This window comes from Lutjanus erythropterus, chromosome 2 (assembly GCF_056507025.1).
Source record: "Lutjanus erythropterus isolate fLutEry1 chromosome 2, fLutEry1.hap2, whole genome shotgun sequence".
Lineage (NCBI taxonomy): Eukaryota > Metazoa > Chordata > Actinopteri > Lutjaniformes > Lutjanidae > Lutjanus > Lutjanus erythropterus.
In genome coordinates this window covers 8,282,828-8,306,055 of record NC_139318.1, presented here as the reverse complement: position 1 = coordinate 8,306,055, position 23,228 = coordinate 8,282,828, and the positions used below count along the sequence as shown (strand labels likewise).

The 23,228-nt window shown below is 39.7% G+C and overlaps 1 protein-coding gene across 1 annotated transcript in view; it reads left to right on the top strand.

The window, feature by feature from the left end:
- The window catches only part of LOC146331139 (integrin alpha-5-like), a 72,160-nt gene that overhangs the window by 19,761 nt on the left and 29,171 nt on the right, over window positions 1-23,228 (top strand). The window contains exons 4-18 of the mRNA XM_084727298.1: window positions 1,376-1,499; window positions 3,535-3,596; window positions 3,760-3,805; window positions 4,005-4,130; window positions 6,550-6,594; window positions 6,857-6,900; window positions 7,089-7,145; window positions 10,584-10,636; window positions 12,774-12,982; window positions 14,329-14,520; window positions 14,607-14,652; window positions 15,822-15,935; window positions 18,768-18,823; window positions 19,381-19,538; window positions 22,715-22,852. Of these exons, the coding sequence (XP_084583424.1) occupies window positions 1,376-1,499; window positions 3,535-3,596; window positions 3,760-3,805; window positions 4,005-4,130; window positions 6,550-6,594; window positions 6,857-6,900; window positions 7,089-7,145; window positions 10,584-10,636; window positions 12,774-12,982; window positions 14,329-14,520; window positions 14,607-14,652; window positions 15,822-15,935; window positions 18,768-18,823; window positions 19,381-19,538; window positions 22,715-22,852 (1,470 nt within the window). The remainder of the gene's footprint in view (window positions 1-1,375; window positions 1,500-3,534; window positions 3,597-3,759; window positions 3,806-4,004; window positions 4,131-6,549; window positions 6,595-6,856; window positions 6,901-7,088; window positions 7,146-10,583; window positions 10,637-12,773; window positions 12,983-14,328; window positions 14,521-14,606; window positions 14,653-15,821; window positions 15,936-18,767; window positions 18,824-19,380; window positions 19,539-22,714; window positions 22,853-23,228) is intronic.

Genomic DNA, 23,228 nt, shown 5'->3' with positions numbered 1-23,228 from the left:
GTAAGAACTGGTCAGGGTTTGTTGGTCTGTTTGGTTAATTTACCTACATTTTGCTGTGTAATTACATGTTAACATTTGCTTGGTTAATCTACCGTTGATAGATATGCTTTAGTGCACATTGTCAAACAAGACTTTTATTGTTGTTGCGCTAGCATGAGTGTGTAACACTGATTGATCAGCGAAAATTGCAGAAACCAGATTTGTTGCATCGTCTACGCTACAATGTTGGATTTCCCAAATTCTCCTGTTTATTTTCAGCAGTCTGTTGTTTTGCTTTTCTCAAACAAAGCTTGTCTCCTTGTTATAATAAACAGCCACATACTAAGAAGAAAGAACAAAAAACGTGTGTAGCAAGTGTGCAGTCGAGTGAGTGAGCAGCACAAATGTGATGCTGAATGTAAGTGCAGCAGAGGAAAAGGTTAGCAGTAAGTTGTCAGTCTGGCAGTAAACATACAGTACAGGTTGCAGCCAGTCGGTTGATCAATGCTGCTACTTCTCAAGACAGAGAAAAGTCTTGTTGGTTGTTTCCCGACTGCTGGGGGGTTAGTGCCGAAGCCCCGGAAACATCCATCCATCCATCCTTCTATCTTCAGCCAGTAGCAGTTCCAGCAGGAGACCCCAGACATCCTTTTCCCTGGCTGCATTAACCAGCTCTGACCGGGGGGTCCCAAGGCGTTCCCAGGCCAGTGTGGAAATATAAACCCCCGGAAACAACCCTGCCTAAATCTTAAGAGTACTGTACTGTGGAAACACAAAACAGATCTAGGGTTTAGGTACATGTTGGTATAGGATAGGTACAGGTTTCAAGGATAACGTACCTAAAGTGTTTGGTAGAAGCACAGTTTGCGTTTCCATTTATTGTAAGGATCTTCAAATAATATGTCTCACTTTTTCAAGGATGAAGGTTTAAAAAACAAACATGAGCATAGCAAGTGACAGATGTATTGCGGCAAATTAGATACAGAGCGCACAGCTGCTGATTAAAAGTTGGCTATGGTATAGTAAACTGACTGCCACAAGGTGAATAGGCCTGTCATGAGCTGGCCATAACAACCTGTTTTCCCACACAGCTACTTCCGAACACACATTGTTTCATTTATAGTGTGAACTTGTTCTTGTGTTTTTGATTTTCGCTCAGAAAATTACCCAACCTTCTGAACTTTAATGATTTCAAGTGTTAGTCTCGCTGTATTGGCTGCTTCAGCATGTTGAGGTCATTCTGAGGCCTGACAGAATTTCTGTATTGTTGTCAGTTGCTAAACTGTGATTGCACAACCAATGTTTGACCCTTTAGTGATGGGTCACTTTAACACTTCTAAGCCAGAAAATGTGATCAGGTTCTTTTGTCATTCGGCCGTCTCTCTGTGCTTTCCAGGCTTGTGCTCCCAGGTATTACTGGAGGACCGAACACGACATGCCCTTTTCCGATGTCACGGGAACCTGCTACCTCTCTGTAGACAGCCTCAAAACGTTTGTGGAGTACGCTCCCTGCCGAACTGGTCAGTTACTGCAATAACAGTTTGCATGTTCTCCTTGTGTCTGCGTGGGTTCTCTCTGGGTTCTCCGGCTTCCTCCCACAGTCCAAAGACACGCATGCTAGGTTAATTGTGACTCTAAATTGCCCGTAGGTGTGAATGTGAGTGTGAGTGGTTGTCTGTCTATGTGTCAGCTCTGTGATGAACTGGTGACTTGTCCAGGGTGAACCCCGCCTCTCGCCCAATGTCAGCTGGGATAGACTCCAGCAGCCCGTGACCCTTTGGGAATAAGCGGTTACAGAAAATGGATGGATGGACATGTCAGCTAAAATTTTACATAGAATATAGATCTTGTAAAGCACGTTTTGGAAAGTTTTAAGTCAAATATCAATTGTTACTGTGATTTCTGTAGTCTAAGCAAAGAAACTTTTTTACTTATTTTTCCATTGTAGGTACTCTGAAATATTTTGGATTTGGACTTTCTTTCTATAAAAAAAAAACAGGTGAATGGATTGTGCTTCATGGTAATGATATTTATTTTGGAAATAATCTTAACTTTTCAAACCATCTGTTTACACTTTTTGGCAAATTCCACTTACTCAAAATGAAATGAACCAATAAAAAAAAAAAAATCTTACCTCATTTTATTTAACATTAACCTATATTACAATCCAGTAGTCAAACTAAAAAAAAAAAAAAAAAAACAATATATTTGAAACATAAAATTACCATCTAATTCTGCCTGTGTATCTGCCCCCTTTATATGTTTATTTACCTCTTTTTTAAAAATGTTGTTTATTGGTGTTTTACACACAAAGTTTTGAAAGTGACAGAGTCATGTGGTAGGAGAACAACAGAAGAATCATACAGCACATAACTACAAAAAAAGAAAAAGAAAAAGAGAAACAAGACCAACAGTCAGCTTGATCATATTTCACATTTTATAGTAAGCACCGGTTACCTCATCCTTCAAGTCATACTTTAAAAAAGAAGAAAAAAACAGAAATAAATAAGAGTAATAGCTAAAATAGATAGAGTGGGACTTCATTCAGGGATAACTGGGAAAATCATTTTCTCTGCATAAGGAAAGAAAACCCCTCCACATCTTTTTAAATTTCTTGGAAGAGCCCTTCAGATTTTTTCCGGCTTATTTACCTCTTTTTAACCCCTCCTCCTATTATTATACTTTTACTGAATGTCAATCCCCAAACTGCATGGTATTATTATCAACTTATTTTGCCTTCCTTTTCATGTAATAACTGAAGTGAAGTGAATTTCCTGGCACTTTGTTTTCTCTTTTTATTCCTTTATTGTTTATTTGTTATAATATTGTTGTCAATAAAACTGAGAAGAAAAGAAAGGCAGTGAAGGAGTTGAGATTTCCTGAAAATAAAATTATGACTGGTGTGTTAACTGCGCTGCCAAATTAATCAGAGCTCACAAGGACAAATTGTCTCAAAAGTTTCCATACGACCAGCTGCTGACAAGGAAATTAGCAACCGGCACAGAGCTCGCTCAGTGCTATATTAGGCTACATCACTTCCAGTGAACTTCAAGTGGAGCAATGAGTGCAAAAAAGCACCACAATCTGTTTTAGCTCAACTAAAAACACAAAAACATAAAATCAGTCAGCATGTTAGCGTGCTGTTCATTACTGAGGCTATTTATAACCAGTACCGGCAATGTCACTTCACCTGTCTCTCCTCTGTCTTTAGTTACTGAGGTGAACTGAAACAACACACACATAATTTAGCTAAATAGCCTAATACAAATAAAATATTTAGTTTCTGTCAGGCTGGATGTGGGGTCTCGGTCCCCCAAGGCAGCAGTAGGAGAAACACTACAGTATGTCCTTTACTCACCCTGAGACTTTGTGTTTTTAGTGTTTTCTTCTGTTGTTTTGTTTTGCTCTGGAATTCAGTTTCAGGTCAGTGAACAACTGACATGTGACAAAAATTACACTGCAGAATACCGCCCAGAACAGAACGTCTTGTTTTTTCAGTTTTCATGAATCAGAACATTTATTGGTGTTTCCTGTGTTTTGTGCTGCTCATTGCAGAAAGACATGGACCTGCTGGACAGGGCTATTGTCAGGGGGGATTTAGTGCAGACTTCACCAAGGTAAGAGAAATATTTGTTGGAACTTTTCCTGGTTTCTGCATAATCACATAGTAACCGTTTTCTGTGAGGCGATTTCGCTGCGTGCAGGAGATTTGCAGAGTTTGTTTGAAACTCATGATGAAACTGGTGAGTCCTCAGCTCTGGCTACTGTTGTGTGTTACAGGATGGGAGGGTTGTGCTTGGAGGACCAGGCAGCTTTTACTGGCAAGGTGAGCACACAGGAATGTGGAAGAGCATGGATTTTTAGGAGATATCTTCCAATAGATTTTTCCTCGGGAATGAGTCAGAAAATCAATCCGTCTGCTTTTGTCGGCGAACAAATTAGAGTGGAACAACTCAGGAGCCAGGGGTCAAAAGTCACATGTCTTATTTTAACCTTTAACCCTTTGTTTCCCATCCTTCCTACAGGCCAGCTGATCTCAGCCACCACAGACGAGATTGTTAAGGCCTACTACCCCGCGTACTTTCTGCTGTCAGTGGCCGGGCAGATTCAGACTCGACAGGTGCAGGGGAGCTATGATGACAGCTACCTGGGTGAGAAAGCACACTTGAGTCAAATAGGATTATTAGATGTATAATCAATACTATGTACGTGTACTTATCCTAACAGTACTGCTACTAATACTACAGCTGAGCTCCTGATCTTTTGCTGATAACACTTCATTTGAAGGCCTTGTAATAAGCAAGGTAATAAAGGCTTAATAAGATCCTTATTGATGTTATTATGTATTAACAAAACCATGTTAATATATAAAAGCAGATTATAGGACATTTGTAAGCACTTATAAGAAAGTTGTAGACAAAGAATGTTAATAAAAGCTGTATAACTGTTTGTAATAGCATTACAAACACACATGGGTCAAGTTAAACTAATTTGTCTATTATGTCATTGCTGAACCTTTACTAAGCTTTTGTGTGGCTTTGTGAAGAGTAAGAGATAAGTAAGAGCAAAAGGGCACTTTCTAAGCATAATTAACTGTTGATAAGTGCATAATATATGATTTATTAACCTTAGTTGTTGCAAAAAAGCTTAGTTAACCATTAATAAGTATAGTTAACTGATAATAATTGCATAATAAAGTACATATTAATCTTAGAAAAAAGCATAGGTAAAGGTTTAGCAATGACATAATAAGCAGATTAGTTAAACTAAAAATCTGTTTGTGATGCTTTTATAAACAACTATAAGCAACTCATGAGGCTTTTATTACTGTTCTTAAGCATCTATAAACTGTTAACAGGGTTCTGTGCGTATAAATGTATTACAATCTAATAACAATTAACTTTTCTATAATGTGCTTAATAACACTTACATAGTCTTACTAACTCATAATAATGTTAATAAGGCTGTTATAAAGATTTATAAGGGACTTTTTTACCTAATAACACAAACAGTATGAAGACATTAATATAAAGTGAGGTCCATATGTATGTCCCCGTCAAGGAAAAATAATAATAATTGGATTTTAATTTAATTTTGTATGGATATCTATGGTCTTGAACGCATGAAATTGAAAAATCTTACTGGAGACTTTCACTAAAATTCTCTCATAACGCTCATATTCCCTGGAGGAAAAAATATTTTCCTTTTGGACACTTTGGACATTAGCTCTCCACTAACACCACCCTCATATCAAATTGTCAGAAAACTAAAGAAAAAAAAGGTGGATTCAGTCTCTTGACCTTTCCTCTTGTTCCACTATCAGGCCAAAATATCAGCGGACACATGACTCATGATATGACTCAAGATATGTAATAATCTAATGACAGATTGGCAGATTGCCAGTTGATATGCTGGACACAACCACTCTCCCAACAAGATGTTAACTCATGATACTATGACACCTCAGGACAAACCTTTTGCACTTTTAACCCTGTTTTAAGTAACAAAATCAATTGTGTGTCATTTACTTCTATCAAACGCTCATTCTGTGGGGCTTCACGAAGCTTTTAGCCCCTGGGGACGGCAGACAGAGGTTTAGGGGCCCCACTGTAGGGAAGTACTGCAGGGTGGCTGAGCTATACAAATATATTGTACCTCAGCCACTTAGAAAGGGGGTGGAACAGATTTGGGTCTGTTGTGCTAGTAGTGGCTAATGTAGCCTCTGGTCTCGGGTGCTATGCCATTGGTCCAGCAGTCCATTATTCCTGAAGCCCATTAGTCGGAAAAATATCCGACTGGACTAAAAGGTCATTTGTTTGACAGCCTGTTTTACCAAAAACAAGTGCCAGTTGCTCCAAAGACCGTTGCTCTGAGCTTATGTAACTTAACTGACATAAGTAATGTGCTTATTTTTATGCAAACCATGTTCTTTCCTGAAACCTAACCAAGTAGTTTTGTTGCCCAAATTTAACCAAACTGTGACCGTTTCACCGTTAACCGTGTGTTCATTATTATTACCTTGACATAGCCATAGTTACCTGACTATGACGATCAAGGTCACCTGACAAATGTCACCTGACATTTACATGTCAAAACAACCACTGAGACATTCTTTGGACTATAGGGGTTTCAGAATAATGTGTCATCTGAACAGCGGGCCCTGGTTCTCCCCGATAAGCAGAAGTCTGATAAGGTCACTACTTTCTAACAACACACCCATGGATTTTTTTTCATATTCATATTCAGACCCAACCCAACTGATGACCGACTTGAGGCAGTTTAATTCTCTCTGGAGCCACAGCAGGCTTTGTAAACGTTTCTCAAGTGGAGGCTAGCAGCTTGAGGCTACATTAGACTTTACTAGCATAACATACCTGAATCTCTGACTGAGCTGTCAGCAGTTGTGTTGCATTGTGGGCAATGTCAGTGCCAGGTTTTGACCATAATTATCATTATAACCTAATGTAAGTTAAACAGAATTCTGGGTAACTTTCATTGATGTATCAGGTATCATGATTTTTTCACTGTATCGACTTTCAGCTTCATCTCTGCTCTTAATTTCTCCTGCAGGTTACTCTGTGGCTGGTGGCGAGTTCAGTGGGGACAATGAGGAAGGTGAGGGTCATATTTACAGTACAGAGGGTCAAAATGCATGGCTGAGTACAAGGTTCTCTGACCCCCCACCATGAGCGCCGTCTAATATTTAACTGCTCCGTCTCCGCACACGTTTGTATTGTAAAGCAAAGAGGTTATTAAGTCTTTCAGGAAGCAAAAACATACAGTCAAAAGGAGTGAGACAAGTGTGAAACTGTTTTTTGGGGGGTTCACAAGCTTTATCCACCATTTAACCTTTTGCTCTTTGTTTTTCTTGTTGCAGATTTCATCACAGGAGTTCCAAAAGGACTCATGCTGTATGGTTTAGTAAGGAGTCCCCACATTTTCATTCTACACCATTTTACAGTGCAAATAGTCTACAGAACATAAATATGAACTCAGTCCTGCAGTACTAATGAGTAAAGCTGAATAAACTTTAGCTGAATAATCAAATATGCATTCTAGATTTGAAACGAACCACAGTTTATAATCAGTAATGACTTCTGTCTCTACAGGTGTCCATATTAGATGGAAGGGATCTGAAATCTCTGCTAAACCTGACAGGGGAGCAGGTATGTGCACATCTGGCTGCAGATATTCTCTACTAGCCTGGCCCCTGTTTTCATATGTGGGTGCACATTTAAAGTGGCATGTGTAAAGAAAGGTTGGAGATGAAGGAATTTGCCCCACGGAGAGGAGGCCTATACCGGGGTCAGAGGTCCAGCTTACAGTACGCGCCGCTCACCGTCTCTAAAAGCTGTAAATCAAACCCAGAAACAGCAGAGCGGGATAGTGTTCATTCTGTCGCTGTATTGATTCAGCATGTGCTTTTGAAAAGGGAAGTTCTGGCTGTGTTGAACAGACGCTAGCTGAGCCTTGAGTCATATTGCTTTAAATAACCCTCAGATGAATCATCTTTAAAACACCGTGTAACAAACTCAGTTTAGCAGCCAGATTTATTTTGGAAAAATTTCTTAGGAGCAAACAAATTCCCAGAAGTGGGACCAAGTCAATGTTTTGCAACTCATAAGTAAGTCTAAAGTCCCCGCACTTAAGTCCCAAGTCAAGTCCCAAGGAAAGACAGGCATGTTTCAAGTCCTAAACAAGTCATAACGTAACATAACATGATGAGTTTCCAGCCTCATTCATGTACAGTTTCTTAGATATTATGCAAATGTTAGCTTAGCATTAGCTTGGACGGCTCCACCACCACCCCAGCATCCACCTGCAGGCTCCGACAGGGTGTCCAAGATGTGTTCATCACTCCTATATATCTCTGTGTAAACATAATCTGCGAGGAGAGACGAGGTCGGAGCTTAGACGCCAAACTCTTAACTATGTTCTGCTGCTGAAATAGCGTTAACGTTAGTTGAATCGCTTTAATGTTGGTTCATTCAAGAAATTAAGGGATATTCGTTGATTAGAGGCACGCTTTTTAATCTTTGGGCTTTGAGGAAGGCACCAAGTATTTTCAAGTCAAAAAGCTCAAGCTGAAGTGACAAGACACAAGTCACTGTTGTTTAAGTCCAAGGCGAGCTGCAAGTGTTTTTTGATTTTGTCGAGTCAAGTGGAAAGTCATCAAATTTATGATCTGAGGTGTAAAATTTCCACTAACCACCAACTTAACCTCTGATGTATGGAACCCCAGAATGTTCAATATTAATAAATAAAAACTATATTAGGAAATAGATAAAAATACAGTAGTACATTGTATGGAAATATATAAATTAACAAATTGTGAAATAATTAAAGAAATGACTAAAACACAACTCTTTATCATGTAATATCATTCATCATTTCATAATGACTAATTATTGAATATCATTTTGTTAAATTATAGACATTTTTCCTGATGACACGTTTCACATTTCATACTGTCACCTTTTATTTCACTTTTTAGAAGTTACATTATGAAATAGAAAGAGACTTTTGGCTTGACTTAAGTGAAATGAAACAGTCCATTTGTACTTTGAAAAGGGGAGTTGGAGAGAGAAAGTGTGAACCTGTGACCCTGCATGTCCCTTAAGTTGTGACATGCAGACCACGTCATGAGGAAACCGACTCGTCTGTTACTGTCTTGTGTTACTGAACAAGGCCTCACTGTGTACATATTGCAAGATGTAAGAGCATGTGACTGTGCACACATGGGAAAGCATGTGTCTTTGCTGCGCTTTCAGGGTGGGAGGTCGTCAGTGAGTGCTCGGAGGTGTCAGTGTCGGGGTGGAGGGCGCTGAGTAAACTGTTAAGTCATAGTGCGAGTGATCGGAGGTAAACTCCAGGCTAATTGACTCGCTGCTCTCCGTGGCTGAACGCTGATCCCTCTCTGGGTGCTGGGACTGTGTGGCCGAAGTCAGCTGAAAAAACACACCACAGGGCCTTTGTGCAAGAAGAGGCCCTGTTGATTTGAAAGAAAAGTCAAATTTTGTCATTCGTTACGCTATTTAACAACATTTTCTCTGCTCAGCCGTGTTTCATGGGCTTAATAACTCATGCTATGTTCAAATTGTACACTTTATACAAGGAGTGGGCAGGATGATGGAAGTGTCAGACATGTTGCTATCACTTTTCCATCTTGTATCAACATTGGCATTGTGGGCAAAGTAGCAAATGAATGAGCCGGACAGCTCTGGTTCTACTAGATTTTAGGCTTCTTAATGAGCAGTATCTTGATTTTCCAGGTATTTTATTTCTGTTTTCATTTGGGTATTATATCAATTCAATTCAATTGTTTCTTGATAAAAATGTTGGACACTGGTCCATCTCCTGGTATTATAAAATGATACAGTGCATAATTTATTCCAAAGAGTATTTCATTAGCACAACAGTAGTATAGACTATACTTTACAGAGGTTGTATACATTTTTTCCAAACCTCCTGATTTCCCAGGAGACTCCTGTTTTACTTAAATGTAAAATAAATGCTGCTGAACTGTACTCATTATCTTGTTATTTTTGTTGCTTTAAACGTATCTAGAAAGCAGGAAACAAAGTCTGAAAAATCCTCCCTACTTTTGAGGTCTGTTTACTACTTTCTGTCTAGTAGTTCCGGTAGATTCTACTGCCGAAAGAAAGTAGTTCCTATATGAATCTGCTCATAATAAGGTCTGTGGATTGTCTTGAGTAATCAGGTCATGATTTTTGGAAACAGACACTAGTTTTGAATTTTTTTAATTTATTTTTTTGGCGCTTTGAGCACCACAAGCCGAGTGCCATTTAGTTTCATTATATTGGAAAGGAGGCAGACGTCTCTATGGCCGATATCTCCAAAACTCTGCAACTCACACTGTAACTATCTAGTTGGATAAATAGCTCTACATACGAGGATCAAATGGAATCTGATCAATGGTAGCTGATGACTGTGAAAATTGATCTGTGGTCAACTTTTCTTAGCTTTCACCTCAGATGAACAATCCTGGGGTTTCAGCTCTGCAGGAAGTGTTGATCATATTTCTTGGCAAAGCAGTGCTCCTAGGGGGGTATCACGGTGAACTTGAACTTCATCCTGAGCCAGGCTGATTTACGTTAATATGAGCTGTTTTGCATGTGCGATGCAGGAAAACAACCCCAATATTCAGTCTTGTTTTTCACAGGGGTCTCCAAACTCATTTCCGTGTAGCTACACTACAAATCACTTTGAAGTGAGAGTCACCCAGGGATGTAACGTGACCCTAATTTATCAAACATGCTATGAAATTAAACCGGAAAGACCCGAGCCCCGCGAGAATTTTCTCCGAGTGAGTTTTAAAGTCGTTTGAGTCTCCGATCCCCAGACCCCCTACCTCTGCTCGAGCTTACAGAATCTCTAACACTGAGCTCCGTGAAAAGGGAGAAAAGGAGACCCCAGGGGATTGTGGGATTGAGAGATTGGAGAGGAAAGCTTCTGGGGGTGGTGGTGGAGGGTACAAACGAGAAAAAAGGGGACATGGAGAGAGAAAATGAAAGAAAAGAAAGGGATCTGTGCACCGTGGTGTGATTACAGGCTAACTGGGTCTTGTTTGTAATGCGTTCCAGATGGGGTCCTACTTCGGCTACGCAGTGGCAGCCACCGACATCAACAACGACGGGTGAGTTACTGGAGTGACGGTGAGGTAGACGCATGATGGCAAAGAAATTTGGAAGGAGGCGAAATGGGTGAAATGACAGAAAGGAGAGAGAGGCTAAAATGTGACACAAAGTTCAGGATGAGGTCATCGAAACAAGAACAACAGTGAGACTTCAGGAGTTTCCCATGCTGGTTGAGTCTCCCTGTCACTCTCTAATGTGTCATGAACATTTCTGAAATGACCCTGTTCTCTCATTCTGTGTGGGATTAGTCTGAGTAAAGTTCTCCTTTGGCCAATTTCACTTCCCGTACCCTGGCAGAGACACACTGTGAGAACTTTTTTGTACCATTTTTAAAATTTCAGTGTAGTCTATAAATAACTATTTAACATCCATTTGAACTGATCCTGGAGTCTTTTTATACTGCTATGAATGTAGGATCAGTGAGTCAGAGGGACACGTGATTTCAGCCACTTACATCATTCTTTCACTAGAAAATAGTCACTTTGCTTTAAAGGGAAAATTTAAAGCAAATCGTGTGGATGTCCAGTCAGTGTTGATGGTAAATGTAGTCAATTGTAGCAATAAATTCCATAGTGCCTGCTATATTGACCAAGAAAGCTGACGCTCCCCTTCTCTCTGAGCCGTGCCATCAGTGCGCACTGTACAAGCCTGCATAGCTATAACTTTGTTGGCCAAAACATAGTGATATGTGACAAAAATGCTCAGGCGTAAATCCTAGCTGAAGCCTGTAGTTCTTCATTAACACCAGGATGGATGCAGGAAGAATAACAGATATACAAACACACACTGACTACATTTACCATCAACACTGACTGTACATCCACTTAAAAAGTGGTGAATTTTCCCTTTAATTACTCAACTTTCCATTGCTTCTTTCCCGTTTTAACCACAACGCTGTGATTCAGTGTTAACCTCTTAAATCCCGCTGCCATGCCAAGTTTTCACATCCATTAGGGCTGGGGGACATGGCTTCTAAATAATGTTTTTTAATATATTTTTAGGCTATTCAGCGATATAGAATGTATATCTTGATAGACACATTTTCTGTACAATAATATACCATAAACTCTCAGACATGACAATATTTTTGACCCAATACCTTGATATCCATATTGTGATCTAATTTAGCGATGGCTATCAGTGCTTTCACAAAATATTAAGAGAGATTAAGAGAGATTAATCATCAATAATATAAATACAATACTTATGACATATCACAATATATAGCTACCATCCATCCATCCATTTTCTTCCAACTGGGTATTCCAGATGTTTCTTTCCTGAACAACACTTTCCAGCTCCTCCTGGGGAATCCTGAGTTGTTCCCAGGCCAGATGATATATGAAATGCCTCCACTGAGTTTTGGGTCTAAATGGGGGTCTTCTCCCAGTTGGATGTTCCCAGAAAACCTGAAGAAGGAAGGCATCACTATGGCCTCAGCTGGCTCCGTTCAACACAAAGGAGCAGCAACTCTCCTCTGAGCTCCCCCGGATGTCTGAGCTCTTCTCTGCTATCTATAAGGCTGAACCCAGCTACTGTACAGAGGAAACTAATTTCATCCGCTTGTATCTGCCGTCTCATTCTTTTGGTCTCTACCCAAAGTTCATGACCGTAGGTGAGAGTTGGAATTTAGATTGGCTGGCTTTACCCTCTGGCTCAGCTCCCTCTTCACCACAACGGTCCAATAAAACGCCCGCATCACTGCCCACCTGTCGATCTCATGCTCCATCTTACCTTGATTTGTGAACAAGATCCAAAGATACTTAAACTCCTTCGCTTGGGGCAGTAACTCACTCCCAACCCAGACATGCCAACTATGTCTGGCCAAATTAAGGGAAAACTTTTGACAAGTCTTGGGTTTGAATATTTCACTCAGTGAAATATCATGTAGCTTCATCGAAGAGCTGGAACTGAATATCTGACACTGCCAGACAGTGAGGAATAAGATGATTTTTCCAACTTAAAAGCTGCTTAAATACTGACAGGGGAAAACTAAATGTTAAATCACTGATAAATTAGACATTTAAGACCTAAAATAGCTCCCTTTATTTTTTTGTCTGTATCTGTATCCCAATAGTTCCTCTTCTCCTTTCATCCTCATTCCCATTTGTCTCCTGTCTTTCCTGGTCTCCCCAGTTTGGATGACCTGGTGGTGGGGGCGCCAATGTTCATGCGTCGAGGGTCCGACGGGCGTCTGGAGGAGCTGGGTAAGGTTTATGTGTATCTGCAAAGAAGCCCTCTGCTGCTGGAGCCGAGTCAGACCCACCTCCTCGGTCAACAGGCATTCAGCCGATTCGGCACGTCGCTGGCTCCGCTGGGTGACCTCAACCAGGATGGATTCAACGGTAGGTGTGCTTCAAACACTTCAATGTTAGGTGACAATAGCAGTGAGTTTGCATGTTAAACTTATAAATACTTTTTCAAACTAAAACTTTATATGAAAGACAAGTCTAGGCTCACTGTTTAGTGAGCCATGATGGTTTCAATTATGGCTGAAACTCATGATTACTTATTGCTTGATTACTATGACTAATTTTTTCCATTAATTGATTAAATAGCGCAGCTGCAGCAATTAGAGGATTAGTCAGTTAGTTCATTGTTTCCCAACCTTTTTTGCTGAGGACCAAATTTTTAAAAAGAACAAACCATCATGATCCAATTTAGGCCCCAACAATAAATCTAGTATAAATAAATGAGACAAAATAAGTGCAATTTGGCAGAATTAATAGGCTCTCTCATCAGTAAAACAGTATACACATTTTAAATCTTAAATTTGCTGAGTGACCCAAATAAAATCTCCTCTGATCCACCTGTGGGTCCCATCCAAGTCTTTGAGAATGATGTTAGTTGACTGACAAAAATTTAATCAGCAAATAATCAAAACCAACTTTTACTTGTGAAGCTTTGCCACTTTTCTTTGTCATACGTGACAGCAAACTGCATTTTTTTTATGTTTTTTACTGTTGGTTGGATTGAAAAAGACAAAAAAAGAAGAGAATTTTCACGATTTCCTGACATTTTATAGACAAGATGTCTAATCAGTTAATCAGGAAAATAAACAACAGATTAAACAATCGTGGAAAGAATTGTTATTTGCAGCCCTCACTGATGATTCATTCTATAATAATCACGGATATTCCATTTCGAGAGCAGGAAAAAGCAAATCCTTGCTTTTGAGAAGCTAGAACTAACAAATGTTTTGCTTCTTTAAAATGTGATAAAAGACTTAATCAACGACCAAAAGGGTTGTTGAATTTTCAGCCAATCCACTAATCGATTTAATGTGTGAGCATTCGTTTAAACAATCTCAGATACTATTCCAAATGTGAAAGATGTCTTGGCAACGCCATCTGCCTTACTGGGCGAATCTGTGTTTTATTTGATCATGATTCAGCCAAAGTCTAAGTAAATCACCATAAAACAAATCAAATCACCACAAAAATAATAACTCGGTAACAATTGGTAACTTGTTAATGGGTGCACCAACCCACTTATTTCTCCCCTGGCCCATGACAAATGTTGTTTATAACTTGTTAAAAGTTAAAAACAACATTTGTTGTTTATAACTTGTAAGTTTTAGCTACATACAAAACATGTGGATGTACAGAGACATACTGTATGAAGTTGTATGTTCAGATTTTGAGAAGATGTGCGATTTTTCACATGGTGTGTTTTTGCTGTTTATAATCAGACATGGCCATCGGCTGTCCCTATGGAGGAGACGACCAGCATGGGGTGGTCCTTATTTATAACGGTCACGCCGGAGGACTGATGGACACGCCCACTCAGACTCTCTCTGGCCAATGGGCTTCCAGCTCTTTTCCAGCCAGTTTTGGCTTTGCTCTGCGGGGCAACAGAGATCTGGATCAAAACGGCTACCCAGGTACTGCAGAGAGTAGTCCAGTAAACCTATTGTCACTGCGTCTTCCTCTTTGATATCTTCATTCAACTCACTTTTCCTTCTTGCAGATCTGATTGTTGGCGCTTTCGGGGTTGATAAAGCAGTGCTATACAGGTATGTTAAAGGGATACTTTGAATTTTTTGAAGTGGGGTTGTATGAAGTATTTATCCATAGTCAGTGTATTACCTACAGTAGATGGTAGTCAACATGCCTGGAGAGTCTGGAGAGTAAGTGGGAGAACCAGTGTAAGAAGCTAAGCAATTTGTCCTTGTGGACAGAGTCAGTAGCATAATGTAATTTAGCCAATCAGAAAGAAGTTTACCTAAAGAAAAATCAGTATCTGTTTAAAAGGATAGTTTGCCCAAAAATGAAAATTCAGTCATTATCTACTCACAACTACTTACTTAGTACCCAACTAATGGAAGTGAATGGTGACCAGTTTCATGTCTTTCAAGTCAACTTGGCATGTCGGGGCTTTAGGAGACTTGGATTACTCCAGACAAACAGTAAGGCATTTTTTTCTGTCACTTGTTTCTTTACCTTTGGAGACTGCTCACCATTCACTTCAGTTGGGAGATTCTGCAACACTGTTTTCCTGTGGGCTAAAAATCTAAACCCAAACTTCAATCAGCATGTGGGTGAGTAGATAATAACTGAATTTAAATTTTTAGATAAACTGCTACTTTTTGATGATTTTTACTGCTTGACCTTGTCATCAGGCAGAATTTTCAATTGCAAAACACCATTATATATGCCAAATATCACTTTCTCCAGACTAACCAAACCCCAATGAGAAAAACAGTAATTTTAACCCAAAGAACACAGGAGTTACTGGTCTACTGCTGCCTCGATTGGTTAGTTAGTTTGAGTTGCGTGGCATGGGTGTATCAGAACTAACAACACCAGAGTCACACAATAACAAAGAAACCAACTGATTGAGGCAGCAGTAGACCAGCAACTTGTGTGTTCTGTGAGGTAAAATCACTGTTTTGCCAGTGGAGTCTGGTTGCTTTGAAAAGAGTAATATTTGCTTACATAAAAGCAGTTTCCCATCAAAAATTTCCCTTGTCTGATCGCAAGGTAAAGCAGTGAAAGAGTTCTAAATATAGTGTACATTTAAATTTAAATAGATTTTTTTAATACAGTGATTATGGATAAGTACCTCATACAACCCCACTACAAAAAGATCTGACAATCCCTTTAAAGCTCTTAAGAGTGTAATAATAAATATATAGACAATTATTTGCCTTCTTATTCTTTATTGCTCTGTGTCTTCAATCAGGGCTCGGCCAATAGTGAGCGCCAGCGCGTCTCTCACAGTGCAGCCGACCATGTTCAACCAGGAGGAGAAGACATGTGAGCTGATCACAGAGAATGAAACCGTCGCTGTGTCGTGGTATGGACGTCAACTATTTTCCTTAAATAAATTCAGTTCCACTTATATCTTAATAGGAAGATTATACAGGCTTTGATCCAACATACAGTAGTCACGGAAATATCTTTTAACAGTCTAGCAAAAAGCTTAAGAGTTTAAGAGAAGTTAAAGAGCTATTGGAGAATAACAGAACATGGAAAGTCTTGCAAATGTTATGTAACACACATCTTAGTTCAATTTGAGCTTTCCAAACTTTACCTCACGAGAATGTCAAATGACTTCATGTTTGCCAGTTTCCTGTCCAGGCTGCTCTGAACGACACACACTCAGTATTCTTAGATCCAGTGAAAAAAAAAAAGGGGAAATTCACCCCACTTTCAATCTCAGTGAAGCTCTTTCCACCAGTTCAGTGCAACCGTCGTATTAAATGTGGAACATTTTTAGACTGCTGCGAGAGACACTTGCCAAACTGGCTGCCGTTGTAGTATCTGCCCTGTAGGTTGATACAAGGAAGTCTTGTTTTCGTGTTTATTGGTGTTTTTGCTGCCGTGGAAACAAAAAAAAGACGACCAAGGGGAGCAGAGAGGAGGAAGTGGGAGAAAGGTGGAGTCGTTACTTGGAAAGATGAGCGCAGTGATTAACGCTGAAAAGGCTGGAAAAGGGCTGTAACTTTCTGGAAGTGAGTGACATATTGTTTGGCAACAACAACACTCCTCAGACAGTGTGAGCTTATCCTCCCATCATGTGAGAGTTTACCACTACACACAAATTTACATGTACTAAATATGCCTACTGATTTTTAAGCTTGTGATTCTTTACAGTAGAAATGGATCAAAATCAAAGATCCCAGGGCAAAATTCATAACATAAATAATATTGTGTCTTTTCATAGATGATAGCATGTTGAAAAAAAAGTTAAATACGTTAATTCTATATGCTGTACTTAGTAGGGATGCAACTAACATTTATTTTCATAGTTGATTAATTGGTCTATTATTTTCTCGATTAATCGATTAATAGTTGTTTGCCTATAAGATGTCAGAAAATGGTCAAAAATGCTCCCAAAGCCCAAGATGGATTCCTTAAATGTCCAGTTTTGTCCACAAACCAAAGATATTCAAATTATTGTCATAAATGAGGAAAGAATGCAGACAATATTCCGATTTTGGAAGCTGGAATCAGTGAAATTTTCATCTTTTCTCTAAAAAAAAAAATAAAGTCATTAAGGCAAAAATAGCTATAAATGCTACAAAAAAAATCATTGGAGGGTTAATTTCAGCTTTTAGATGTTAGCGTATCAATTAACAACATTAGCTTTAGCATTGGTAGCTACAGAACGCTAAAAGGAGCATTTTGCATTTATGTCCTCTTACACAACGGCTCTGGTGTTTTGTGGTGTTTCGTGGTCCCTTGACAAATTAAAAAGAGTGTTAGAAAAATTACACAGCTGGTTAGTAAATGTTTTTTGAGAGTTTTCCAGAACAGTGACAATGGGGCAGGTAGTTTTCCACACAACAGCAGGACAGAGTAAAGTTGGTTCCATTGGTGACTTTTCATCAAACAACTCACTGCGCTGAAATGTGCTTCCTGTTTTGCTGACACATTTTTGATGAATGACTGAACAAACACACTGTTTCCTGTGGCTGCGTCACAATAAAAGCCACTCCTGAGATTCGCCAGTTAAATACTATTCATGTAAAGCAGCCAAAGTAAGGTCAGTATTAAGCTTTCTGTGCCTGCGAGGATCCACGAGGGTCTGTGTAACATAAATCTCACCATCAGAGGGTGTACACGCAGACTCTGTTGGGACATGGACATACCGCCTATTTGTGATCATGCATACTTGTCCATGCAGCCACTATGCTGATCCTGTATACGCTGATTTATTGTGCATATGTGGAAAACGTCTACCAAGTGTTCTCCAGATAATAGTAGAAACAGAACTACTCCATGTCCACCGTGTCCACAGCTCACTGTGTGCATGTCTGTATAACTAAAGCATAAGATGTTTGGATTATCAATAACAGCTTCGATACAGTGTAAAGGTCAATTCATGCTTGACATATCCCCTTTGCTGTGAGCGTTAGTGTGGGTCTTGCTGGCAAATTCCTCACAAGGACTAAAAGCTCAAACTGCCCAGGCACTAGAAAAACAAACAGGATGCTTGTTTCGTGTACTATATGTAATTTATTCACCATCCATGTTTGACTACATTGGAGTTTGTTTAGTAAGTTTGAACAAAGCTTCAGAAAGTGAGCAGTTAACATAAGGCTCATATCAAGGAGATGAAATTACAACGAGTAAAGCTGGATTAAATGCTACATCGTTTTTTGTGAATCTTCCGAGATGGCGGACTCCGCCACCAACAACAAAAACTACTGTTTAGATTCCAAAAAAGCAGACCATAAATTGTATATAACTTGGGGGTTTTATGTGTAAGATTTAGTGGGTGAGCTAGCAGATTGCAAAAACCACACCTCACTCTTCCCTGCCATCCGTGTAGGAGAAACTATGGTGGCCACGAAACACAAAACCTGAAAGGTTGTATCTAGAGCCAATGTCTGATTCTGAGCTACTATACAAACATGGCGGTGCAACATGGCGGCCTCCATGGAAGAGCACCCACATCCTTTGTGGATATGAAGGCCGCATGCTAAGATAACAAAACACAATGAATCTTATATTCAGGTCATTATACACTAATGAAAATGTACTGAAGCTATACCATAAATTTTACACACTGGACCTTTAAATAAAATAATATACAGAAGTTCACCAAATCAGTGTAAACACATCTCTGTAAGCTCAGTGTTACGTTTCATTTTTCACATTTTTGTCTGTGTTCAACCTCCAGTGTCAGCATCAGTTTCTGCCTGCTGGCTAATGGGAAGCACCTCCCCTCTCATCTAGGTAAGGCTCACACACACTCTCACACACAATCACTCACACACACACACACACACACACACACATGGTCCCTATTACCTTGCTTTCTTTGTGTAGCCACAAGTATGCTGGACCTCACTGTGGTCAATTTGGCAGTTAAGATCAAGATAAAAGAACAATCATGTAAATACAGGGTAACTTGGTGGGCTCCAGCAGTTTAGAAAAGTGTGTGTGTGTGTGTGTGTGTGTGTGTGTGTGTGTGTGTGTGTGTGTGTGTTTATTTTAAGTGCATGAGTGTATATTGTCTGTGTTCTGTGCATAATTTGTGTCATGTGGGTCATAGCAGTGCCCCCTGTGTGTTTTGCTATATTGTACAGAGACACTTCACCATGGTAATGTTTATATGTGTGTATTTGCATGTGGTGAGGCGTGCATGTAATATGTCTCTGCAAGTATGTGTGTGTGTGCCTGTGCATATATTTGCATGCATTTTTGTGTTTAATGCAGACATGTACATGTACAGACTGTGCATATTCATTGTTTTCTTGCTTTGTGTGTCTTTATATGTGCATCGTTTCAAGGCTTTGTGGTGGAGGTTCAGTTGGACAGTGTGAAGCAGAATCAGAAGGAGTCCATCAGGAGGACTCTGTTCATGGACAACCAGCAGCCCAGTCTGCTGAAGACCCTCAGCCTCGCCAACGGAGAACGCTCCTGCCACGACACCAGGATCTATCTGCGGGTCAGTCACACTGGTTGTTTTTCCAAAAATAAAAAGTTGCAAATACAAAAAAAATACTATTTAGGCATATTTATATCAGGCAGATTGAGAAGAATCAATATTAAATAAGACATTAGCAGTTCTATGATTCATACCTAGGTGCAGCGGTGCTTTGAGCTAAATGCCAAAGTCAGCATGCTAACATACTCACAGTGATGGTGCTAAAATGCTGATGGATCTCTGATGTTTATCATAACCATCTTAGCTAAGCGTGTTAGCATGCTAAGTACTGCTCAGGATGATGGGAATTTTGCAGGTATTTAGTCATAAACCAAAGTGTTAGACTATTTCAAATATTGCCCTGATGATGGAACAAGGTGAACGTTAGGGCCCATCACTGTTATTAGAAATCTGCAGGTACAACCTGAGTGTTATTGTTGTAGATTAACAAGGCTCTAACAAGAACACCCAGGCGGACTGTGGAGAAGAGCTGTTCTTTGGAAAGTACAATGGGATCTAGGAAATTCATTCTGAACATGTGGGAACAGTGTGTGTAACAAAATCATCTCAAAAGGCTGAATACTGTTTTTTTTTCTCCAGAATTTTCAATTGTATCTCATTCCATTTAATAAGCAAAGAGAAGTGGCTCAGGTGGCCTCACATGAATTAAGTATGCCAGCCACGGGTTACTGGTTGATGACTGGCATCGCCAGATCTATTCATAAATGCAGATTAGTCTGCATCATCACAAACAGCATCATCAGTGAGTGCAGACCAAATACCTCTGGACACAGCTGGATAGACCTACAGTCAGAGCAATGAGACATGTGACATAACGTTGTTGGTAAATTAAACATACAGATGTAAGGCAAACAAGTTCTTATCAACAGAAGCTTTAAGTGCAGTGGTTTATTTTTCTTTTAGAGAAAATGTACCAGTTTGTTTAATACTGACATGATGGCAGATTCAACTGAAACAGGTCCACATCAGCTGCAACCATCTTGGTTGTTTACAAAAATTCCTCAATGGCCACTGCATTGATCCTGCCCCACATGATAAAAGGTTGTGATAGTCCTGATGAGGTCCAGGATGGGTGGAAATCTGCAGGGCGCCAGATGTATCAGCCAGAGCAAATAAAACATGAACTTGAAGATTTGTCTGGTTCTAGTAAGGATATGATCCAAGTTTTAGTGAAAATAAAATAGTGTTGCACTTCTAGGCCAACCTGCATTTTAGACCCAATAGATCTGCCACAACATTTAATGTTTAAATGTTTAAATAACTTTTGAGATGAGTGGGTCCATTAGACCAGTCATTCCCAAACACTTGGGTCATGGTCCTCACAGGAGCTTTTATTTGGGTTGCCAAATAAATAAATAAAGTATTTAAAATGTGTGTATTTTATATATGTATGTACTTATTTTGTCCCATTTATGAGACAAAATTTTTTATTTAAAAGTGAAAAGTAAAAATCTTTATTCCCCACTGACAGTAAAGTGAATATCTTTGACTTGTGGACAAAACAAGACACTTGAGGATGCCATCTTGGAACATTTTCTGACATTTTATGGACCAAACAACTGATTGATTAGTGGAAAATTGGCCGCCAGATTGATCACTAGTTTAAAAATAGGTCCAAATGTGAAAACAGGTGGAGCGCACGGATGTATGTATTTTGATTTGAGTCCCAGTGGTTTGTCATTTTAACAAAGTGGGTCCCCAGAAAAAAGGTTTGCGAAACACTGCATTAGACCATATAAATAGTGGACAGATCTTCCCGGTCTGAAAAGTGAAGCCAATGTGGAGGTGGTGTAAACCTGCACTTTTACTAATGGCCAGCAGGAGGTGACATCACTGGTTGAAAAAAGAAGTCTAATTGTATATAAGAATATGAGAAAATGACCCTACTGCTAGTCTTCTTCATTACAGAATGATCCCATTTAGGCTGCTTGCTAACTTGCATTTAGCTAAAGTTCTCATCTATCCTACATTCGTTTGGAGCACTGGATTTGCATAGACAATAAAGCAGGGTCTGTATTAGGGTGTGACCACCTTGTGATTGACAAGTTACCAGCCTCTCAGTCTGATAGAGGTATAGCTATGTGTATCTTTCTCTCCTCCATGCTCTCTTCTGAATACGGTCAGTTCTCATTCCAAAAACACCAAGGTAGTAATGGCCACAGCGCCAAACTTGAGGCTTCAAAATGGTAGTCCACAAATAAGTGGGTGATTTGTATTTTAAGTGCAGACACACAAACACAGTGGCAGTTAGTTTAGGTAATACGCCAAGAAATACAACATGTCAGAAAATATAGGGACTAGGAAACTATCTGCTTGGACTCCATCATACAGCTGTTTTCAGAGGACCACTCATGTCATTGCATTTTATGCTGCCATGTGAAGATGAAAACAAAGACCTATTGTGCACTAAATATTTCTCAGGCCAATCATCTCAAGCCTTTTATATTTTCACAAATTTTCCGGTTCTTAATCCTGGACCCAAGGAGCTGGGGCCCTGCTGGTTTTCATTCCAGCCGTCTAATCAGAGGCTATTTTGCACCTGTGAGGCCAGGTGAATGTAATTAACTGGTCGGCAGGACAGAGGTTAACGTCATTTCCTAATAGACGGGGTTTGAAGTCGCTGTTTGAAGTGCTATTTGAGGTGAAACTACTACAGTACCAATCTTCTCATCACTCAGTGGCGACCTGATCAAAGCGAAAGCCTGCCAGAAACGCTTAAGTCATATGTGTAGATGTTCACTGTAAGGACATAATGATCAGAGCACTTTGCTCTCTGACAGGATAAGAAATGGTTTGAGTAGAAACTGCCAACCTTCCGCTCACCTGTCAGTCAACATTTATCTGTTCGTACACCATTTCTTTCTTTTTCTCTTTCTTTGGAGGCTCCACATCATTGTGGCTGGTCGAACAGAATTCATGTCACGTCTTACAGAAACTTAAAACACACTAAATCCTACATTTAGGCCAACAGTTGCTGTAACATCTGCTTTTCATTTGGTGACTCTTTTCTTGTACATTTACTTGGAACAAGGGTTCATGATAATCGGCATTAAAAGACTGGAAATGTCTATCCTGGTGACGAATTTTGAACTCCTTATCTGGAGTGTTAGAACTGACCAAACCACGCATTGATACACCAGAAACAACAGACAACATGTGTCATCTCTCTGTTGCAGGCCGAAGAGGAGTTTCGGGATAAACTGTCTCCCATTTACATCAGTCTAAATTTCAGTCTGGATCCTCATGCCTCAGTGGACCAGCATGGCCTCAGACCAGTCCTGAATTATCAAACAGAACAGCGCATAGAGCAGAAGGTATGTATATTATCTCATAAAACCATAACTGCATGTAGGGTCACGTAGCACATTATGTCATATGCTTTAGATCAGTAAACTCAGTAAACACTGTTTTTCCAAGCATGGTTGCCAGTTTCATTTTTTTCTTTGGCTTTTGTATTATGTTTTGCTCATGGTGGCCAGCTATTTATTTTGCCTGTAGTGTACACAAAGTACACTGTTTGGTGATGCATGTATTTAGTACTGGTGATACGCACTGTGACATTAACTCTGTACTGGATCAGAACAAAACAAATTGTGTTACTAGCACAGTGCCCTTTGGGGGTGTGGCTGTTCAGAGTGCACAGGCATTCCAAATGGGTTGATTGCTTATCTCTCGGTATTATTGCTTGCA